General features: G+C 41.1%; 2 protein-coding genes across 4 annotated transcripts; one reads left to right on the top strand and one right to left on the bottom strand.

The window, feature by feature from the left end:
* Nucleotides 1–240: 240 nt before the first annotated feature.
* rogdi (rogdi atypical leucine zipper) lies at nt 241–11,717 on the top strand. Of its 2 annotated transcripts, none has more exons than XM_054607479.1 (11): nt 241–424; nt 2,001–2,072; nt 2,550–2,632; nt 2,952–3,006; nt 3,112–3,192; nt 5,146–5,241; nt 5,519–5,617; nt 7,234–7,347; nt 7,439–7,488; nt 7,677–7,803; nt 8,611–11,717. In XM_054607479.1, exons 1-11 carry the CDS (start codon nt 350–352, stop codon nt 8,701–8,703), a joined length of 945 nt encoding a protein of 314 aa, XP_054463454.1. In that variant the 5' UTR covers nt 241–349; the 3' UTR covers nt 8,704–11,717. The 2 variants fall into 2 exon arrangements, with proteins under 2 accessions (XP_054463454.1, XP_054463455.1); XM_054607480.1 differs by having other exon boundaries at nt 8,604–8,720.
* Nucleotides 11,718–12,783: 1,066 nt separating this feature from the next.
* On the bottom strand, nt 12,784–17,517 carry smim22 (small integral membrane protein 22). Of its 2 annotated transcripts, none has more exons than XM_054607915.1 (4): nt 17,404–17,517; nt 15,592–15,726; nt 13,634–13,704; nt 12,784–13,128 (listed from the first exon to the last, which is right to left on the bottom strand). In XM_054607915.1, coding segments are annotated over exons 1-4 (255 nt in total). In that variant the 5' UTR covers nt 17,405–17,517; the 3' UTR covers nt 12,784–13,080. The 2 variants fall into 2 exon arrangements, with proteins under 2 accessions (XP_054463890.1, XP_054463891.1); XM_054607916.1 differs by having other exon boundaries at nt 15,592–15,739; nt 17,404–17,514.
* Nucleotides 17,518–18,721: the final 1,204 nt, after the last annotated feature.

The raw sequence follows: 18,721 nt of genomic DNA, 5'->3' as shown, positions 1-18,721 counted from the left end.
CATTGGAAGCACGAACAGGAGAAAGTGCATGTGCAGCATGACAAAAGCTTGAAATCAAAGACTAAACCGTACACAGCTAAAAAAAAAATACATTACGTGATGCAAACGAGATCCCAGTTCCTTATGTCGTGCATGTTTTTTTGATCCAAAGGCTCGTTTTTACATATGTATTTGCCACTGATTTGGGTCGTTCTTATGAGCGCTTTGGTGGTTTCCGATAGCACGTGAAGGCGACAGAGCCTCCGCTGATCCAGTAGGTATTGACAGACCCTCATCCCGAGGACAGGACCGTGTGGTGTTTTTTTTCAAGGCGTTCTTCTCGTGTTTGTGTCCGTGTTTTCTGCACAACATGCTCCACCCGCAGAGGTCTCTGTCCGAGCTGCCGAAGATGTCCACGGCCAGCCAAGTGGAGAGAGCCGTGCTGGTAAGCCGCACTGCGAAGGACAAACACACTGCTGTACGACCCTTTGGCGAGCCGCTCTACTGGCAAGCACCGCCCGTGGGTTCATATAACATGTTGGTCGCTGACCGGACGTAAGTAACGTAGCTGCTGGTGCTGCTGCTAGCCAGGAGGGACGGTAGCATCCGCGCGCTACAATGCAGGTGGACGGGGCTCGCGCTGTCAGTCATTCTGTGATGATGTCAACAATTGGTAATGCGACGTAGCATGCAGCGATCGTGAGGAAATGATCATGTAGCAGATCACCACTACTGAACACAGTTTCATTAAAGTCAGCTGTGTCTAAAGGGCCTGTATCTGCCCCCCTGTTATCCTATCTGCTGCTTATCAACAACGCGATGGTGTCATTTGAATACTAGAAGTAAACAAGGAGTTCACTGGTGAGGACCTGTGATGAACAAACCTCTGATATCTGGTGTATTTCTACTGTAATGACATGACTGAAGAAGAAGAGCCTGTGGCTGTCCCGAAGATCTGTCACACACACACACACACACACACACACACACACACACACACACACACACACACACACACCAAGACATCACATGTATCATTATGTATGATGACATTCCTAGGAATGTGGTCATAAGTGATCAAAGGTTGACATGAGTTATAGTAAATTGGCTGAAAATGCTGTGTTTTATGAAGTCAAAGTATTTTTCCCTTTTTATTTGCCCCTGGTGATAACCAATGCAGACCAAAAGTGCTCAAACAAATTCCTATTTAAGACATAATTAAATAAATAATACTATGGATAATTGCAGATTTAATATCTAACCATGGAATTGTGAAATACTCTTACACATAGCGTTAGTACATTGTACTTTTTTTCCCCCACATGAACTGAGTTTACCTCAGCAGTGTTTTTAGTTGTTTTTTTTCTCCACAACAGTGAGGATCCAGTTATGTGATTGCATTGTCTGCTTATGAAGACAGCCAGCAACGACGTATGAGACATATATACGTTAGAATGGGGATTTCATCAAATACTTCCATCATAAAGTTCTTAGCCCACATACACCTTCACTGTCTGTTTTAATGAATTCATTTTTATTTCTGATTGTATTACTAGAACAACTTGACACACACTGCTGAGCTCACTTGAATCTTCAGGTTCCAAGCTTTCAGATGATATACAACACTACCATGTGTTACCTTATAATGCATGCCATCAAAACCTGTAGAATAAAGTGAGGTGCAAAGTACAAATGAGCAGCACAGGACTAAAACTGTACAGCTTTACTAGCTTCATAGAGTGTGAATGGAAACAATCCATGAACTGTAATAGAAATAAACAGCAAGGGCTTGGGTTTGATGTATGATGTATGATAATATCGTGCGTAATTGTATTCTTTGTAAGAGTCAGTGCTCAGCTGTGAGGGAGGAGTTGTACAGACTGAGGAAAGAACATCTGAGTGTTGGAAGCGGTATTAATACAATAGATATACACAGTGTTTATGAATACCCCAAGATATAAACAGTATGAACATAGCAACCTGTGCAGGCATAAAACAAATTTGTTTTGACGTTTTGTTAGGAGGAAGAATTCAACTGGCTGCTGAAGGAAGAAGTACACTCTGTTTTAAAGCAGCTCCAGGATGTCCTCAAGGTAAATGTCAAGCTTTCATGTAAACTCTGTTTTAATGCTGGGAGCATTAAAGGGCCTGTCCACCAATTCTATATGTGGAGATCTGTTTACTTGTAATGGTTAGTGTGAATTATTCTGTGAAAACGGATGTATGAAGTCATCTGTTGGTCTGGATGGGCTTTACATTTATAACAGAAACCCTGACTTACAAAGTGATGGCAGTGATGACTTTAATGTTGTCATCGCCTTATAAAACTAGTGAAAGTTGATTTATGGTATTGTATTCACTCAGTCCTAGCTGTCAGCGGTTTTCTGTGTGTGTTTTACACCTGTTACAGGATTATAGACCAGAAAATTTTAGATCAGAAACAGTCAGTCTGTAGGAGTTTTAATCCACACCTGAAACGATGCATCCACAATGTCAGCTCAAGGGCCGTGACCACCCAACACTGTGATTGAGATTTCATTCTCATAGTATGTTTGCTCTGCCATCAACAGGAGGCATCTAGACGTTTCTCCATGCCGACGCCAGGCCTGGAGAGTCAGCAAAAACAGGAGAACTTCATCCTCGGCAGCTCAACGTAAACCTCTGACCATTTTATAATGAGTGAAACTCTTTATGGTGTACAGTCAGTATCAACGTAATGATTGAAATAGTATGGATAGCGGGTCTTGAGTGAAATAAATAGGTCCTGTCTGTTCCATTCCAATGTCCTCTTCATGTGGGGGAAGTGTCTGTAGAGTTGGAAACATGCTGTGACACTGAATGAATATCTTGGTCGTTTCCTCCACGTTTTAATCTTTCAGATCAGCTGACCTCCTTTACACATTGTTAAGCCTTCCCTTGCCTATTGCTCCTCTGGTGAGGTGGGAATCAAAATGTGATGTGTTGTTTTGCAGCATGGATCAAGTGAAGGGGGTGCTGACTCTGCAGGGAGAGGCTCTGACTCAGGCTGTGAGTTTGTCTACTTCTTATTGAGTCCGTATTCCCCTAATGTGAAAATGAAACATTGATTCAAGCTAAATGTGTTCCTTGGTAATCTTTTGCTTTTCTTAACAGGACATTAATCTGAAGGTTGCTAAGAGCAGCCAAGTGTTGCACTTTCAGTTCAGAGAGGACAAGATGTGGAAGCTGCAGCAGGTACAGTATGTTAGTGTATAATGCTGCAAGAACAATGGAAACAGTTGGTTACAGCTGGGAGGATAGTCTAATATTCATTTTCTCTTATAAGGAGCTTTTTCACTTATTGCCCTCTAAAATGGACATTGAGACAGTGTAATCTCTTTCTCAGTGGTGGTCCTAACCATATGTGTATTAACTATACACATGGGCTGTGCTACGATGTGATGTTTTTGCTCAACTGTTATTATAAAATAAGTTCTATCAGTAGTTCAGTGTTTATATTTGTATTTCATTGTACAGCTTAGTTGCAAATGTAGTATACATAGTTGTAAATAGGCTGATGGAATTTAATCATTACATTTTAAGATTAAAAAATGAAGTCAGTTGGCAAAGAATTTTCCGCCTCATCCCTTAAATCCAGGGGTTGTTAAACCGCAAGTTGCGAAACTCTCACGAGATGGTTGAGGTTAGACATTGACCTCTAACGCTTGAGGTTAGACATTGACCTCTAACGCTTGAGGTTAGACATTGACCTCTAACGCTTGAGGTTAGACATTGACTCTAACGGTTGAGGTTAGACATTGAGCTCTAACGCTTGAGGTTAGACATTGAGCTCTAACGCTTGAGGTTAGACATTGAGCTCTAACGGTTGAGGTTAGACATTGACCTCTAACAGTTGAGGTTAGACATTGACCTCTAACGGTTGAGGTTAGACCTTGATCTCTAACAGTTGAGGTTAGACATTGACCTCTAACAGTTGACCTTGAGCTCTAACGGTTGAGGTTAGACATTGACCTCTAACAGTTGAGGTTAGACATTGACCTCTAACGGTTGAGGTTAGACCTTGATCTCTAACGGTTGAGGTTAGACATTGACCTCTAACGGTTGAGGTTAGACATTGACTTCTAACATTGACTTTTAATGCTTGAGGTTAGACATTGACCTCTAACGCTTGAGGTTAGACATTGACCTCTAACGGTTGAGGTTAGACATTGAGCTCTAACAGTTGAAGTTAGACATTGACCTCTAACGGTTGAAGTTGGACATTGAGCTCTAACGGTTGAGGTTAGACATTGACCTCTAACGGTTGAGGTTAGACATTGACTTCTAACGGTTGAGGTTAGACATTGACTTTTAACTGAGGTTAGACTAAACGGTTGAGGTTAGACATTGACCTCTAACGGTTGAGGTTAGACATTGACTTCTAACGGTTGAGGTTAGACATTGACTTTTAACGGTTGAGGTTAGACATTGACTTTTAACGGTTGAGGTTAGACATTGACTTCTAACGGTTGAGGTTAGACATTGACTTTTAACGGTTGAGGTTAGACATTGACTTTTAACGGTTGAGGTTAGACATTGACCTCAAATGGCTCAAACCTTGGAGTGAAATAACACTTTAATTACTCCCACTGCGGGGGGGAAGGACCAAACAGTTCTGCACTCTAGCATGAACTTGATTCTGTCCGTCAAATAGTTTTTTGTTAATAAAATAAAATAAATTAAATAATTCATAAACCACCAGAATCATGATGTCATCTGTCGTCAGATTCAATTTTGCTATTTTCAGGTTTCTAATCAGTGACGGCAACATGCATGTTTTTTGCTGATGATTTTATTTGGTGTTTAGTTGGGCCAGCCTTCATATTTAAGCTTGGGTGGGGTCAGGGTTTAAAGGTCAGGGTTAGAGAATGATGTCCCCTGTTAGAGAGCTCCTTAACCTGATACCTCCTGCGGGTCCTAATGATTGGTCAAAACATTATCTAACATGAATACTGGGTCCATAGGGAGGCTAACCCAACTTTATGCACTTTTCACCAAGTATATTGATAACTGATGTCTTTTACAGACTAAATATACTTTCTTAACTTTGCTTTATATATAAAATGTAAATTTTTCGAAATTTGCAAATTGTATTAATAACCAAATCCTGCCAATTCCACCCCTCTCGTGTCTCCGTTCATCCTTCAGATTCAGGATGCCAGGAACCATGTGAACCAGGCCCTGCAGCTGCTTGGCAGCCATGATGAGAGCTACCACTTCAAGACAGGGGCTGAGGTTAATAAGGTCGGTCCTCTGAGTCCACTGTGTCCTCTGTCTCATCTGTGTCCACTGTGTCCTCTGTGTCCTCTGTGTCCTCTGAGTCCACTCTGTGTCCTCTGAGTCCTCTGTGTCCTCTGAGTCCTCTGAGTCCTCTGAGTCCTCTGAGTCCACTGAGTCCACTGAGTCCCACTGAGTCCACTGTGTCCACTGTGTCCTCTGTGTCCTCATGGCCCTGTTCCAGCCAGTACTGAGCTTTAACTTTGTCGGTGATCCCAGCCTCATGTTTCTGTCTCTGCCGTAGCTCATGGATGCAGTGATGCTCCAGCTGACAAGAGCACGGAACCGCCTGACCACCCCGGCCTCCATGACACTGCCTGAGCTGGCCACCAGTGGTCTGATGGTAGAGGACACATTACATACACACACACACACACACACACACACACACACACACACACACACACACACACAAACACACACACACACACAAACACACACACAAACATATTTGATAATAATTTCTGTTACTGAAGATTTCTGACATTCACTATATGACCAAACGTATGTGGACCAATAGTTCCGATGAAGATAATTCTTTATGATATTATAATGATTTTGAGAGCAGTCCTTTGCAACGATCGGGTCGAGACCCACAGGTGCGTCATTTTATCCAGGTCATCAAATAAATTTAGAAGAATTTCTTACTCTTTTATTTAACATTTATATCTGCAGTTCACCTTTGAGCCACATGAGGGAGCCTTAACGTTTGTGTACTTCTGATTATTGTATTCTACCTATAACATTGAATCTAATATGGAAGGCTAGCATACATTCTGTTTGTTTTACAGATGATAGCCCATATGGAAAAGATATACATACATTCTACTAAATGTTTATATCTTTTATCTGAAACTTATAAGTAATATATATGACATGGGGCCTTTTGTACGATTTTGTACGATCTTTTCCATATGGGAGGACAAAACGAGAGTCTGTTAACTCCTCCTAAATTCTTTTATTTGGTCTCATTTATTAGGATTTTTACATACTGTAAAAATAAGTTGTTATAAATCAAAAGTATATGTCTTTGAAATGGCTGGTTTCCTAGAGGGGTGAATCTTCACTGGACTGTCAACCACTACCGATGCATCTCAATGTATCGCATTCTCAATGCTCTATATAACTGCGCATGGCTTCTTTTTCCTCTACACATGAAGGAAGTCAGAAAGATCTGAACTCCCTTTTTCTTTAGAAAGTGCTTTCAAAAATCCCACTAAAACAGTCTGTAATATAAAAAGCTGTTTATTGTTTATTAACTGGATCCCCATTAGCTGATGCCATGGCGAACGCTAATCTTCCTGGGGTCCACAAAACGGACAAAACATGCTGTGTCTGCGTCAGACCAGTATCTGTGTGAGCCACATCAGAACATAAACATTACAAGTAGTAAACATGAATTATTACAGGTGGTACCCAACATTTTTTCCTCGAAGAACCCCTTACTTATATCTAAAAAAAAAAGCTGAGCCCCCCTCCCACTCTTCTTTGATGTCATCATCCTAAATAAATTACAAATCCACAAACAAAATCCTCACCAAAAAAAGTCATATGGCAAACTAAATTAGTTTCTCTCCTTAACAAATATATCTCATCATTTTCGTCAACATAAATTAAGTGATGGCGTCTTGATGGATTTTTCTTTTGGGCTTACAATAACTTAATAAGGCTTATTGAAAATAACACGAGTCAGATAGAATCCTACAGCCACCTCTGGGATCTAGTTCTACAAGTAGAATAAAGTAGAATACTGATCATATTAAAGTAGCCAGGTTGCTATTGTGATTAAACATGTTATTACAGGTTAATGACCATAGTGCCACAGTCACATGTTCGACCGTCACAAATGGGTGCATCATGAGTGTGTCCACGTAGTTACTGACATTTTACTGTTGAAAAATAAACTTCTCGTCCGTATTCCTCTGTTGACCCTCTCTGTCTGTCTCCTTCCATCTCCAGAAAATGTTCACTCCTCCCATGCCTGGGGATGTGATGGTGAACTTCTACATTAACTTAAGCAAACTGTGCTTGACCGTCTACCAGCTCCATGTGCTGCCTCCCAACACCACGAAGGTCCGGCCGTGTGGCTCTGCAACACTTAGTGAAGCCTCACTCAGCAGCATGTGACTGATGTTTACATGTTTTTTTTCTCTCATCTTGGTAGAATTTCAAGCCAGCTGGAAGCTCAGTGTTGCACAACCCAGGAGCAATGTTGTGAGTCCTTCTTTCCTTTTTCTTTTAAAAAAATATATTGATATATAGTTAATATACTCCACTGGCTGTCCTGTGCTACTCAGTCCTAAATGTTGGTGGCATGGCTCTGTTAGGAACCGTACCACATTAAGCATGTGTATCTCTGAGGTCCCTTTAACCTGTCTTTGCTGTGAACACATTCCCCACAGCGAGCTCAACAACAACCGGTTTGAGGTGAGCCACGTTCACAAGGTGGAGTGTGTGGTGCCTTGGCTCAATGATACGCTGGTCTTCTTCACCATCTCTCTGCAGCTCTGTCAGCAGCTCAAAGACAAGGTGGGTGTCTTTTCCTGTAAGATGTCTCTGAGCATCAATCTTAAAGTGACACGACTTCTTAAAGCTGCACTTATCAATATCTTCGTATGCAAACGATCTTCACTCAGGGCCAAATTCTCAAAAGACATGGCCTTGATAGCAGTTCCAAGTGATGCTGATGGTCCCTTTATTAACAGCACTGCAGAGTACTGCTTTCATAACTCCACAACACATAGATCAAAGAAGAATGTAGACATTTAGCCAGTAAATTGATTACTCATTGCATTATCGTCAGGCTGAAGACTGTAATGCATTTCATTATTAATGCGCTTTGTTTTAAATTAAAAAAGTTGGTTTTTTTGTGTTCAGTCACACAAGTTAACTCAACTGCTAGTTATTTTGTATTGCATTTCATTGGTCTAAAATATGAGTGAGTGGTTTGGACACTGTGCACTTGGGTGTGTGACAATAGCGCCTCCTTCAATTTATTGAATAGAGAATTGAATATTCCTAAAGATTCCTGGCCAAATATTTTTCTGAGCTGGTGGAGACCAAAGCTGAGAGTAAATATTAGACTTCCACAAAAATATAACTCTAAATAAATGGTTAATGGTGCTTTATGACTTCTAAGGTGACTTTATAAGATGAAGTGGCCAGAAAAAGCAATTAACCAAGTTGTTAGATGTGTTTTCTGCTGCAGGTGTCTAGGTGTCTGGTAGTTCTAAATGAAAGCTTTGACCAGTTGAATGGTAGATATTTAACTCTGCATGCGTGGTTGCGTAAAAAGCTAGCTAAGCTCCTCTGTCCTTCCATCTCGGCAGATATCAGTCTTCTCCAGTTTCTGGAACTACAGACCTTTCTGATCCACTTCCTGTCCCTCCTCCAGAGACCGGCAGACGCAAACTAACCATGCAAGTGTAAGGGACATCCTGGGAAGGTTTCCGTTTGTTTTGTATATGTATTTATCATCCCGTCATTCAGTTTCAAGTGTTGCATGATTAGCTGAAGGAGCCAATCAAACCCCAACAGATATGAATATTGCCAGATGTGTTCGCCAACTGACGGACATTTCTGTGTGTGTGTGTGTGTGTGTGTGTGTGTTGCATCTCCCAGCACTTACTTGAACTCCTCCATGAATGAATGTAATTGTTACTGATTTCTTTTTAGAATTTATTTTGGGATTATTTGTTGCATTGCAGCAACTTAGTACTTATTGACAATGTATCTGGTCATCATCTGTGATGTTGTGTGGAACACTAATTAGTGCACTCAGGGCTGAAAGACTAAGCAGCACTAAGGGTCACAGTGGTCACAGTTTTTTTTCTGATGAGTTCCCTCACAGATGTTTCAATTCTTCATCATCTCATTGCAGCCCCTACAATATAATAATACTTTCTTCAAAAGGGCACTCAAAGGTATGACTAGACTACTGTTTAGTGTGTTCTGGGGCTCTGGAGCAGTTTAGTCTAAATCTGAGAAATTGACTGAAGTGACATCACAGAGTAATCCTGTTGTGTTTTCAGAGCCCATTGGTTGGCAATGGTCTAAATCAATGGATGAGTTGGTAAACTGTTCTGTTTTCCCTTTGGTTCAGCTTCTTTTCATTCTGAAAAAAAATCAAAGCAAAACCAAAGTGCATCACTAAAAGCCATGTGGGAACATTCTCACTGCTCGTTGGTAAGATATGCCAGAACGTAAACAGAGAAAGGTCCAAGAAGCTCTTCTCCGCCCAAAACACTTCCATTTATTCTCCAGCCAACTGCTGACGACGAATTGATCTCACTCATTGGCATCCCAGAATGCAAAGCTCTCCTGGCTATGGGAGCCCTTTAGGTCAAACTTGCAGAGTACGTCTTGTAGTTTAGTCAGATTGAAGTCGGCTCGCATTCCCATCACAAATGAACTGCATGAGAGTTAATGTGTGACCGGACTGAGACCGCGTCCTGTAAACAGCTGTGTTCAGATCTGCCCTGGACAATCACACCAAGAGGGGAACCCGAGTCTGGACTAAAGTACGTAGGCAACACCCCTAGTTTGGGTTTGGAGCCCACTCATTTCATATTAAATGACTGTTAGAAACTGGAAGTGCAGCGTTTAAAAGAAGTGGGCATTGACTAGTAAGGAGGGTCCAACGAAAGATGTTGTTGAGTTGCATTATGGGATGTGTAAGAGTGTTTTAGTACCTGTATTGGGCACTTAAGATCAGGATATTCCAACCTCTACTGAACAGATTAGACCTATTTTAGGTAATATGTCTGTTGTAAATCCCCCAACTCTAGTAGTAATCTTTTAATCAGTGCTTTACAGAACATCCAGCTGTACTGGTGAAGCTGTCCAGCACTGGATCTGCTCATGGTCCCCTAATGACACTACTCACTTCTTTAGAAATCAGCCCCCCTTCATATGCGAGTGTGTTTCAGCTTCACTATTTCCATAGTCATGCTCACTATACTTAAAGGTTCTCTACACGACATTCAGAGCATTAATATCTCATCAACAACCATCATCTCTGTATAGATATAGAGGAGTAATGTCTCCCTGATCAAAGAAGGACTCCTTTCTCCCTCTGTGTGTGTTGTAATCAGAGCTTCTCTCTGCTTTGTTCACATAGCCAGGCCAGCTGTGTGCTTTTGGTGCATGTTAGTGCACGTGAGCGCGCCCCACTGGTTAGCTCACGGCCGGCGCTCCACCGTCCTCTAATAACGATGGTTACAGCTGATAATGCCATCCCGACTGACAGCGTCGTCATGGAAACGTTGCGTCCACCCTCTGGTTCCTCCTCAGGTTAAAACTGTTAGCAATGTTGCGTTGTTGTTAGCGCTGTAAGCATTGTTAGCTTCTAGCAGCTGGTTCAGCCGACAGAATACAACAGTATTGCAAAGAGAGGGCAAAGGGTTTTCTAAAGGGGAGGGAAAAGCCTGAGCTGTGATGGGGATGCATAGTATTAGGAAACAGTTCCCACTGTGACCGTTTAACACAAACCTGTTGGTGACAGATGGTACTGTTCGGTCAGTTCATTCTCTGACCCTACAGTGTTTGTCGACCAGGTCCAAGGCCCGGCCTCCCAGACACACTTTGATGTGGACCAGCTGAGGACTTCCCCTTCAACACTTCACACAGATGAAGTCCATCAAAGTACTTGAGGGTTCACACCTTATGCCATAGTCTCATTTCATGGCATGGGTAGGAGAGATTCCCACGGTTACCAGTTGAGAACGTTCACGTCATCAAGATGGTTGTATTACTAAACAAAACACGGTTGACATTGTGAAGAGGACCTGCTTCCCATGTAGATATGAAGAACTCATTGTAAGCTGATATAAACACAATGGTTGTTAGTTTCAGGTGATTATACAATAATGAACATAGTTATTTATATTATATTATATTTCTGCTAATAGATCCACATAAAGCCTACACACTGGCCCCTTTAAGTGTCAGGTATGATGTATCAGAGCGTTCTGAGAAACCTGAGATTCCCAGTCGTAATCACAACTTGGATGTTGACGTGAACGTTGCTAACAAGTTTGAAACTCTGGTAACTCTGGTGTGACCTCAAGGGGCATTGGTGTGGACGTTGGAGCCGGGCTGCTGCTCTGTTTAGTCTAGTTTAATTGTTTCTGTATAGTTTATTGCTCCATTTGGTGGAAATGACTTCACTCACATTCCCTGTCCGTTACTGCATGGATGTAACTAAATAATAAGCTATTTGTCACGTCTGCTGATTCCAAGTGTTCGTCTGCTCTGTGTTCATATTTATTTGACGCGTTTTGCACACATGTTGTTGATTCCCTGTGAACCAAACACTAATCCAATCATGAACAAATGACTTCATTCCAGTAAGTGTTAATCTATTTTGAAAAGCTGCCTCTGATATATAAATGTGTAAATGATTTATCTGATATCTGTGCAATAAAAAATATTGTAAACAATAAGCTGTCTCTGTTGACCTTTGCTGCAGGGAAGCTGCATGTAAAGATGTGTCGTTAAACTGTTTCTGTGTCTGAAGAAAAAAATGTTTTCTCACCTATTAAAGAACATGCAGATGTATAAAACTAATAAGTTAAAGTCCTCATTACGCAGAATAATTCCCCAGTGACCCATATAGTATCCGTTTGATTATTATATTGTGAATAATGATGCTTGTGTAAGCAGCATTTCTATTAGCATTAACGCAGCTGGACAGGGCAGATGCAGAGTGATGCTTTACACTAAAAACAGCAAAGGGATGTGTAGTGGCCAATTGTCCGAAAAATCCTAAAACAAACTTAAATCAAAGGGCCATGGGTTTGTGGTTTACGCAGGCAAAGAGGTTAATGTCCAAACAGAATTCCGTGTTGCTGATGATTTATTTGGTCCAACAAAACAAGCAAACAAACAAAAGAACAAAGGAAATCCTGTCGCTGACTCTCATGCGCTGGTAAAAAACTATAGGCCCACCCTGGTGCATGCTGGTCCTATACCTGCCTACTCCTATATGTAACAGCAGATGCCCACAGTGTTACCCAATTCCAAATAAATTACCAAACCCAAAACTAAGTATCCTAAACAACAACAAAAATATTATTAAACTAAACGAATGACCATCAATAGAAAAGCTATCTTAATATATCAAACAATCTACCCTAAATAAGCAAACATCTAGAATAATTAAACATTACTTATGCATAAAATAACTAAATACTAATATCCTATAAATAGCTCCTACAGGATGTATATCTCTCCGGGGCAGTGTGATAGAGGGAATGACATGTCACTGAGATCTCTGTGCACACAAACATGCTGAGGGAAGTTGTCTAGAGGAGAGAACAGAACAGTGAAGTGTCATTTTACGTGGTGATCTGTATGTTCACATGGAAACCTCTGAGTTTTACTGAAGGAGAGGATGATTACAGCCCTGTGTCATGTCTTTCTGTCTGTTTGCTGGGTCAAGCACTCCATAAATGAGCATAGAATGATGAGAAGGAATACGCCAATAAATTAAATAAAGCAAACACAAGGTTTTTATTACTTTCATATATTTATTACTAAGTAAAAACCTTCAGAAATGAAATAGGAGGAAGTGACCTCAGTGAACTACAGAGAGCTGAGTGTTTCCAGCTACTCGGTGGTATCCTGGCAACACACAGCAGTGAGACAGTGAAAAAGTGCAAGTGTTAGATTTCCATATCTGGGGAGCAAAGGACTCGTGAACAAAGATTCACTGGTGACATTGAAATCAAAGCTTAACAGAAGTCTCCCTAAAGGCTCTGCTTCTGGCTTCATCAGCCTTCGCGACACACGAGTGCAGTTGAGCTGTCAGGGCTCCAGAGCCATGTTCTCTATGCCCACCTTCCGTCTGCGAGGCTGTTGAGGAAGCACAAAGCTCTGTTATTACCAGAGAACACGGTCCTGAATCAGTTTGTTTCACTACATGACAGCATCTCTCTCTGGGGCGGTTATACGTCCTGTCCTCCACACAGAGGGAAGGAGTAGGACTGTGTTGAGGTGAGTCTGGATGTTCGGGGTAAACAGGGCTCTTCTCAGCCTAAACGTCCAAAATACTTTTGCTTCTTTGTTGCTTGTCCTTCAGCTGTGTCTGAAATCACAACCTAATTCACTACTGCCTATACTACAGTATCAAACTCAGTAGTTTACTCTAAACTTTTCACATCTATAAAAAGCATCATATTCCATTGAGGGATTGTTAGCAAAAAGCAATGCATTTCATGGGATACAACTGTTTTGTAAGGGTACAAAGGGTAAATACAGTGTGTGTTTTCCTTCAGTTCTCTCCTATGTGTGTGTGTGTGTGTGTGTGTGTGTGTGTGTGTGTGTGTGTGTGTGTGTGTGTGTGTGTGTGTGTGTGTACCATCTCGTCTTCACAGCAGCAGCAGCAGCAGCAGCGGATGAGGACCAGGATGACCAGCAGCAGAACCATGCCTGAAAACACACAGTGAGAAGACACAGCACATGTCATCAGTGATCACTGTTGCTGGACCATCACATCAAGCTCAATCTGCAGTGAAACCAGCATTCGTGAATCACAAACTGCTTTTGACGAGTTTGGTCCCTTTGATTGATTCCAAAATCAAATGTGTCTTTGGCAGACAGCCACGTCCAGCATGAAGTAGCATGCTGTATTTTTACAAGCTGTGGGCAGCTAGCATTATAGAGAAGAAAATGATGCAGACAAAAGTGGAAACCCAAAGTCAAGGTGTATTACAACTAAAACTATTCCCTGAGAACCAGACCCACTGCAGAGTCCACTGTTTGGGAGGGAGGGAGGGAATTCATTTGCCAAAACTAAGCCGATACAGAAATGGCTCCATAGAGAAAAAAAGAGTGAGAGACTTTGGGCTGCTTCAGACAAACACTGTGAGAACTTTTCAAGAATAACACTGCCTGTGTCAAATTCTGACAGTGTCAGAAAGGAGCTCGCTACTAGCTCCCAGTCATGAATAAAAAAAATAGTGAATCGCCAGTGGTGACATCGTGCTGCACTAGCAAGTCATAAGTAGAAAGCTAAACACTATAGTCATCACATAGGGTCCAACAGCTCTGCCTTCTGCCCACTTCATCCGCTCAAACGGACTTTCTCTCCATAACTACAGGCTCATTCGTTCACACCGAAGAACTCTGCAACAGAAACGCTCCATCAGAGACCACATTAGTGTTTGTGCTTAATGTGATGTAATTTCTTCAAATGCTTCATATCCCTGAAACCTGAACAACCGAAGAAAAAAGGTAAGGTAAGTCAATAAACAATAATGATTGATGAAAGTATTGAAATTGTGTCAGAAATTGTGTGAGTAACTAATCACACTAACTATGTTCATTTCTTTGTTGTTGACATATGCTGTTTTTTTATGAGCAGGGTGCAAAGGCTTTATCGTGAGTTTACAACATGAGGATGTGAAAGACCGAAGTCTCGGCTTTCTGCTGCAAAAAGGAGGAATGCTCTAGCTGTTATGGTTTTTTGTGATGACAGTTATTGCTGAATAAGGCACAACTTTTGTCTTTCTGTAAGTTTAACTCTAGGGTCTGCGGCCGGACTCACAGCACAGTTAAATTAATGAGATGTGCAAAAGAGCAAAGGACAGAGCTTGGGATTTAAAAAAACATCAGTACGGCCTGATGTTGCAGTTTCCCTCAGATGAAAATCAGTCAATTCTTGATGCTTTTACACTTAAAGTAGTATAAATACCTTTAAATGTTCCAGTGGTGGATAACTAGTCTTTAGTAATATTCTGTTATTGTTGTGGCAAGACAGTGGCACAACTCAAATAGTTCTACTATGGAGAAATTGGTCTTTAATGTTTTATTAAAAATGATATACATATATATATATAAAAATTTATAAATATATAAAAATTATCTAATGAATACTTTATTATATCTTATCTAACTAAATGTCTGTAAAGCACTCGGTAACTATATTGAGGGACTTTTTTCATTTCTAACTGTTAATCTTTATGTGATCAGAAGCAAAAGTTTGAAACTTTTTGTTGAGATGGCTGAATGCCAGGAGATTTCAGTGGATATTTGAGCACCATTGTGTCGCTGTATGGAAGTCCTTGAGACATTTGACTGCTGTGGTTTAAGAAATGATGAAGAGACACAAGCACCTGACGTGATGAGGAGGTCAGCTCAAACTCCTGTTTGCTCCTGAAATTGCCAACAGGTGGTGGCGTGATGATGCAGCAGTCCAAATGCTCATTTTATATTTAGCATTTGCATTTTTATAAAAAAAGTGTGAATATGGACCCTGATGCCGTTTCCTAGAAATGATTAGAACGGCTTACATCGGTTTCTTTCACCTTCACTCACCAATGAAGATGAAGAAGACTGCGAAAGAAGCGATGTCCCAGTCAGACTGGAAGAACTGCTGTCTGGAAACCACATGGCTGAACTGGTACTCCAGCTCCTGCTGCAGGCCTCTGGACTCCATCGCTCTCAGAAGCACTGAACACACAAACTGATGTCAAATAGAAAGACATGCGTCGTTATTTCAACGTGAAAAAGACAGCAGCTATGTAGGAGAAAAAAACCAAATGAATCCAATTTGAAATCATATGGGAATAGGTACTGAGAGTTGTGAGTACATTACAACTCGATAGTGGATTGAAGCTCTCAGAACAGAGAGCAGTAATGAGGGCAGTATTAACATAAAAAGCAACTGGATTGTCCACCAGTTTCCCAGTAACAATAGCTCTAAAACAATAGTCGGGTGGCCATAGGCACATTGCAATAGGTTTTTAACACACCTGATTGGGTAATTTCTTACTGTAATATTTGGCAAAACTGTCCTAATAGCCAGTCAGCTATATGTAGGTGAAGTGCTCTGAGACAATAGTCGGGTGGCCATAGGCACATTGCAATAGGTTTTTAACACACCTGATATCTTAAGATACATGCTTAGCATTATTTAAATAGAAGTTTGTGGAACAGTAAAAAGTACTGATTTAAAACAGATTGGAGAGCTGTAGTTGTAGACCAGGGGTGTCCACATTTTTTTTCATTGTTAATTGGCCCGCTACAAATTCTAAAAACATAATGGAATATGGCCCACACATGAAACTTGCACTTAATGCTGCGTTCACACCAAAAGCGAAGCGAATATTTCGCGCGTCTAGTTTACATGTAAAGTCAAAGCACAGACGCGAATATTCGCGAGTAGATGCGAACTCGAGCCTGGCGGCGCGAATCAGGTGAAATATTCGCGGGCCGCTGTGTTGCGACAGCCAATCAGCGTTGAGCTTCTCCTCCTGTCACTCTGTCATCAATCAGCCAATCAGCGTTGAGCTTCTCCTCCTGTCACTCTGTCATCGAGCCGAGCTCCGTTCACAAAACAGGCATTTTAAAAGTGATTTCCTTCTCCTCCTGCAGAGAGAACTAACAAAACATGGATTCTGACTTTATACAAACCACCATCATTATGTTGTTATTTCAGCGTCCCTTTTTGTACATTTATTGCAATTAAATCACAGTAAAATTGTTTATTTTCGGTTCATACGGCTCGAATAAATCCACAGATGATGTTATGAACTCAGACAAGACGGCGTTTAGTTTCCCAGGATATCTGGGACTGCCACAACAAGTATAAAGCATAAATAGTATGTATTTATTGTATGGTTGATGGTGAAATAAATGGATTTGCTGACAGAGGTTTCCATGGAGATAAGCCCCGCCCCCTCTCCGGCGCGTCTAGCGCGAAAGACGCGAATAAACACAAACGGATGACCTAGAATGGCAGAACCAAAATATACCTCACCTCTAGTGAGTGGCCCGGCCTTTCGTATATTGTTCTATATGTGGCCCTCAGTGAAAAAAGTTTGGACACCCCTGTTGTAGACCTTTACTGCATTTCTTCACTGTGTATCATGTTGTAAGTCAACCATTGCTGATAAACTGTAGCTACAGCACAATTATAACAAAGTGGAAATGCACTTTTACACCAAAACCATCTGTTACTTTACCCCAAAACATCACACACTACATGATGTGTTCACTGGTAACTCGGCGGACTCAGTAGACATTAGATATTATAGTTCACTACTTCATTCTCCAGAAGCTTTCACAGATGAAATGTGACGAAACGAGTAACATTTCGATGTCCTGTAAATGTAAAAGCATACTTACTTAGTTAATCAGATGTTGTTTCTAACAGCCGGTTTCTTTCCTGTAAAACGAGTCGCCAGTTTCAGCCTTTCCTTCCGGGTCCGAAGGTCTACCTGTCTCACCTGCTGGTCACACTGACTCACCGTGTCGCGTTTCACACAGACAGCCTCACGTCCAGTGTGTGTGTGTGTGTGTGTCACGTGTGTGTGTGTGTGTGTGTGTGTGTGTGTGTGTGTGTGTGTGTGTGTGTGTGTGTGTGTGTGTGTGTGTGTGTGTGTGTGTGTGTGTGTGTGTGTGTGTGTGTCCTTAGTTATCATAAGATGATGCAGACTAACTCCAGTGAACCTGTAGACAACACAGCCTCCATGGAGCGGGTTCTTATTGGCTAACAGCTGCTGAAGCGCTCCTTCTGTTCACTTTGTGAAGTATAAATATCAGCTTTAATGGTTACATACACACACACACACACACACACACACACACACACACACACACACACACACACACACACACACACACACACACACATACATACATACATACACACACACACACACACACACACACATACATACATACACACACACACACACACACACATACATACATACATACATACATACATACATACATACATACATACATACATACATACATACATACATACATACATACATACATACATAAAATTTCCCTTCTGCATTTAACCCATCCCTGAGGAGCAGCGGGCTGTTATAATATTTGTTATAATACAAATATAAATACTCATAATAAGTCACATTTTTAAATTAACTGACACATAATGAGAATTCTTACAGTCATAATGTAATAAAAAGATTATAAGTCAGAACATATATTTTTATCTCATACTTTTGACATAATTAGTAACAATTCTAACATTCCATCTCACTTGACCATGAGCATTTTCTAATAGACTTCCATAACTTTGTCAACATACTCCACATCATATGACGTGCTATTTACTTACTTTGTCACAAACTACACAGCCTCTTTACATTAATTTAGTACTTTCTTGTATTTTGCATTTGAGGCACTAAATACATAAATCAAAGTAGAGCAATGCACTACTGTGAAGTTCACTCAGCAGTCGACTGTGGTTGGCACGTGATGGAGGCATGTACATGTGGTGGCTTTAAAATAACCCCAGGGTTCAAAATGAGATCTCAACTGCAAAATATTAATAATAATAAAACAGCAAACACTAATGTTGATGAATCCCCTTTCACTTGCGATTGGCTCCTTACGGTGATGTTTAAGCTTCACTGTGCAGAAGGATGTGTGTGCACTCTGTTAATGAAAATCCTACATTCTCCATATT

Source organism: Anoplopoma fimbria, chromosome 11 (genome assembly GCF_027596085.1).
Source record: "Anoplopoma fimbria isolate UVic2021 breed Golden Eagle Sablefish chromosome 11, Afim_UVic_2022, whole genome shotgun sequence".
In the NCBI taxonomy this organism is placed as follows: Eukaryota; Metazoa; Chordata; class Actinopteri; order Perciformes; family Anoplopomatidae; genus Anoplopoma; species Anoplopoma fimbria.
Note: the sequence above shows the minus strand (reverse complement) of the source record. Positions and strands in the feature narration are given on the sequence as shown.

Coding starts and splice junctions, on each gene's coding strand:
- rogdi (XM_054607479.1), top strand. CDS start 350: ATGCTCCACCCGCAGAGGTCTCTGTCCGAGCTGCCGAAGATGTCCACG. Junction 2,073..2,549: donor AGCTCCAGGATGTCCTCAAG/GTAAATGTCAAG, acceptor TGCCATCAACAG/GAGGCATCTAGACGTTTCTC. Junction 3,007..3,111: donor GAGAGGCTCTGACTCAGGCT/GTGAGTTTGTCT, acceptor TTTTCTTAACAG/GACATTAATCTGAAGGTTGC.
- smim22 (XM_054607915.1), bottom strand. Junction 13,705..15,591: donor AGTCTTCTTCATCTTCATTG/GTGAGTGAAGGT, acceptor GTGTGTTTTCAG/GCATGGTTCTGCTGCTGGTC. Junction 13,129..13,633: donor GCTGCTGTGAAGACGAGATG/GTACACACACAC, acceptor CTTCCTCAACAG/CCTCGCAGACGGAAGGTGGG.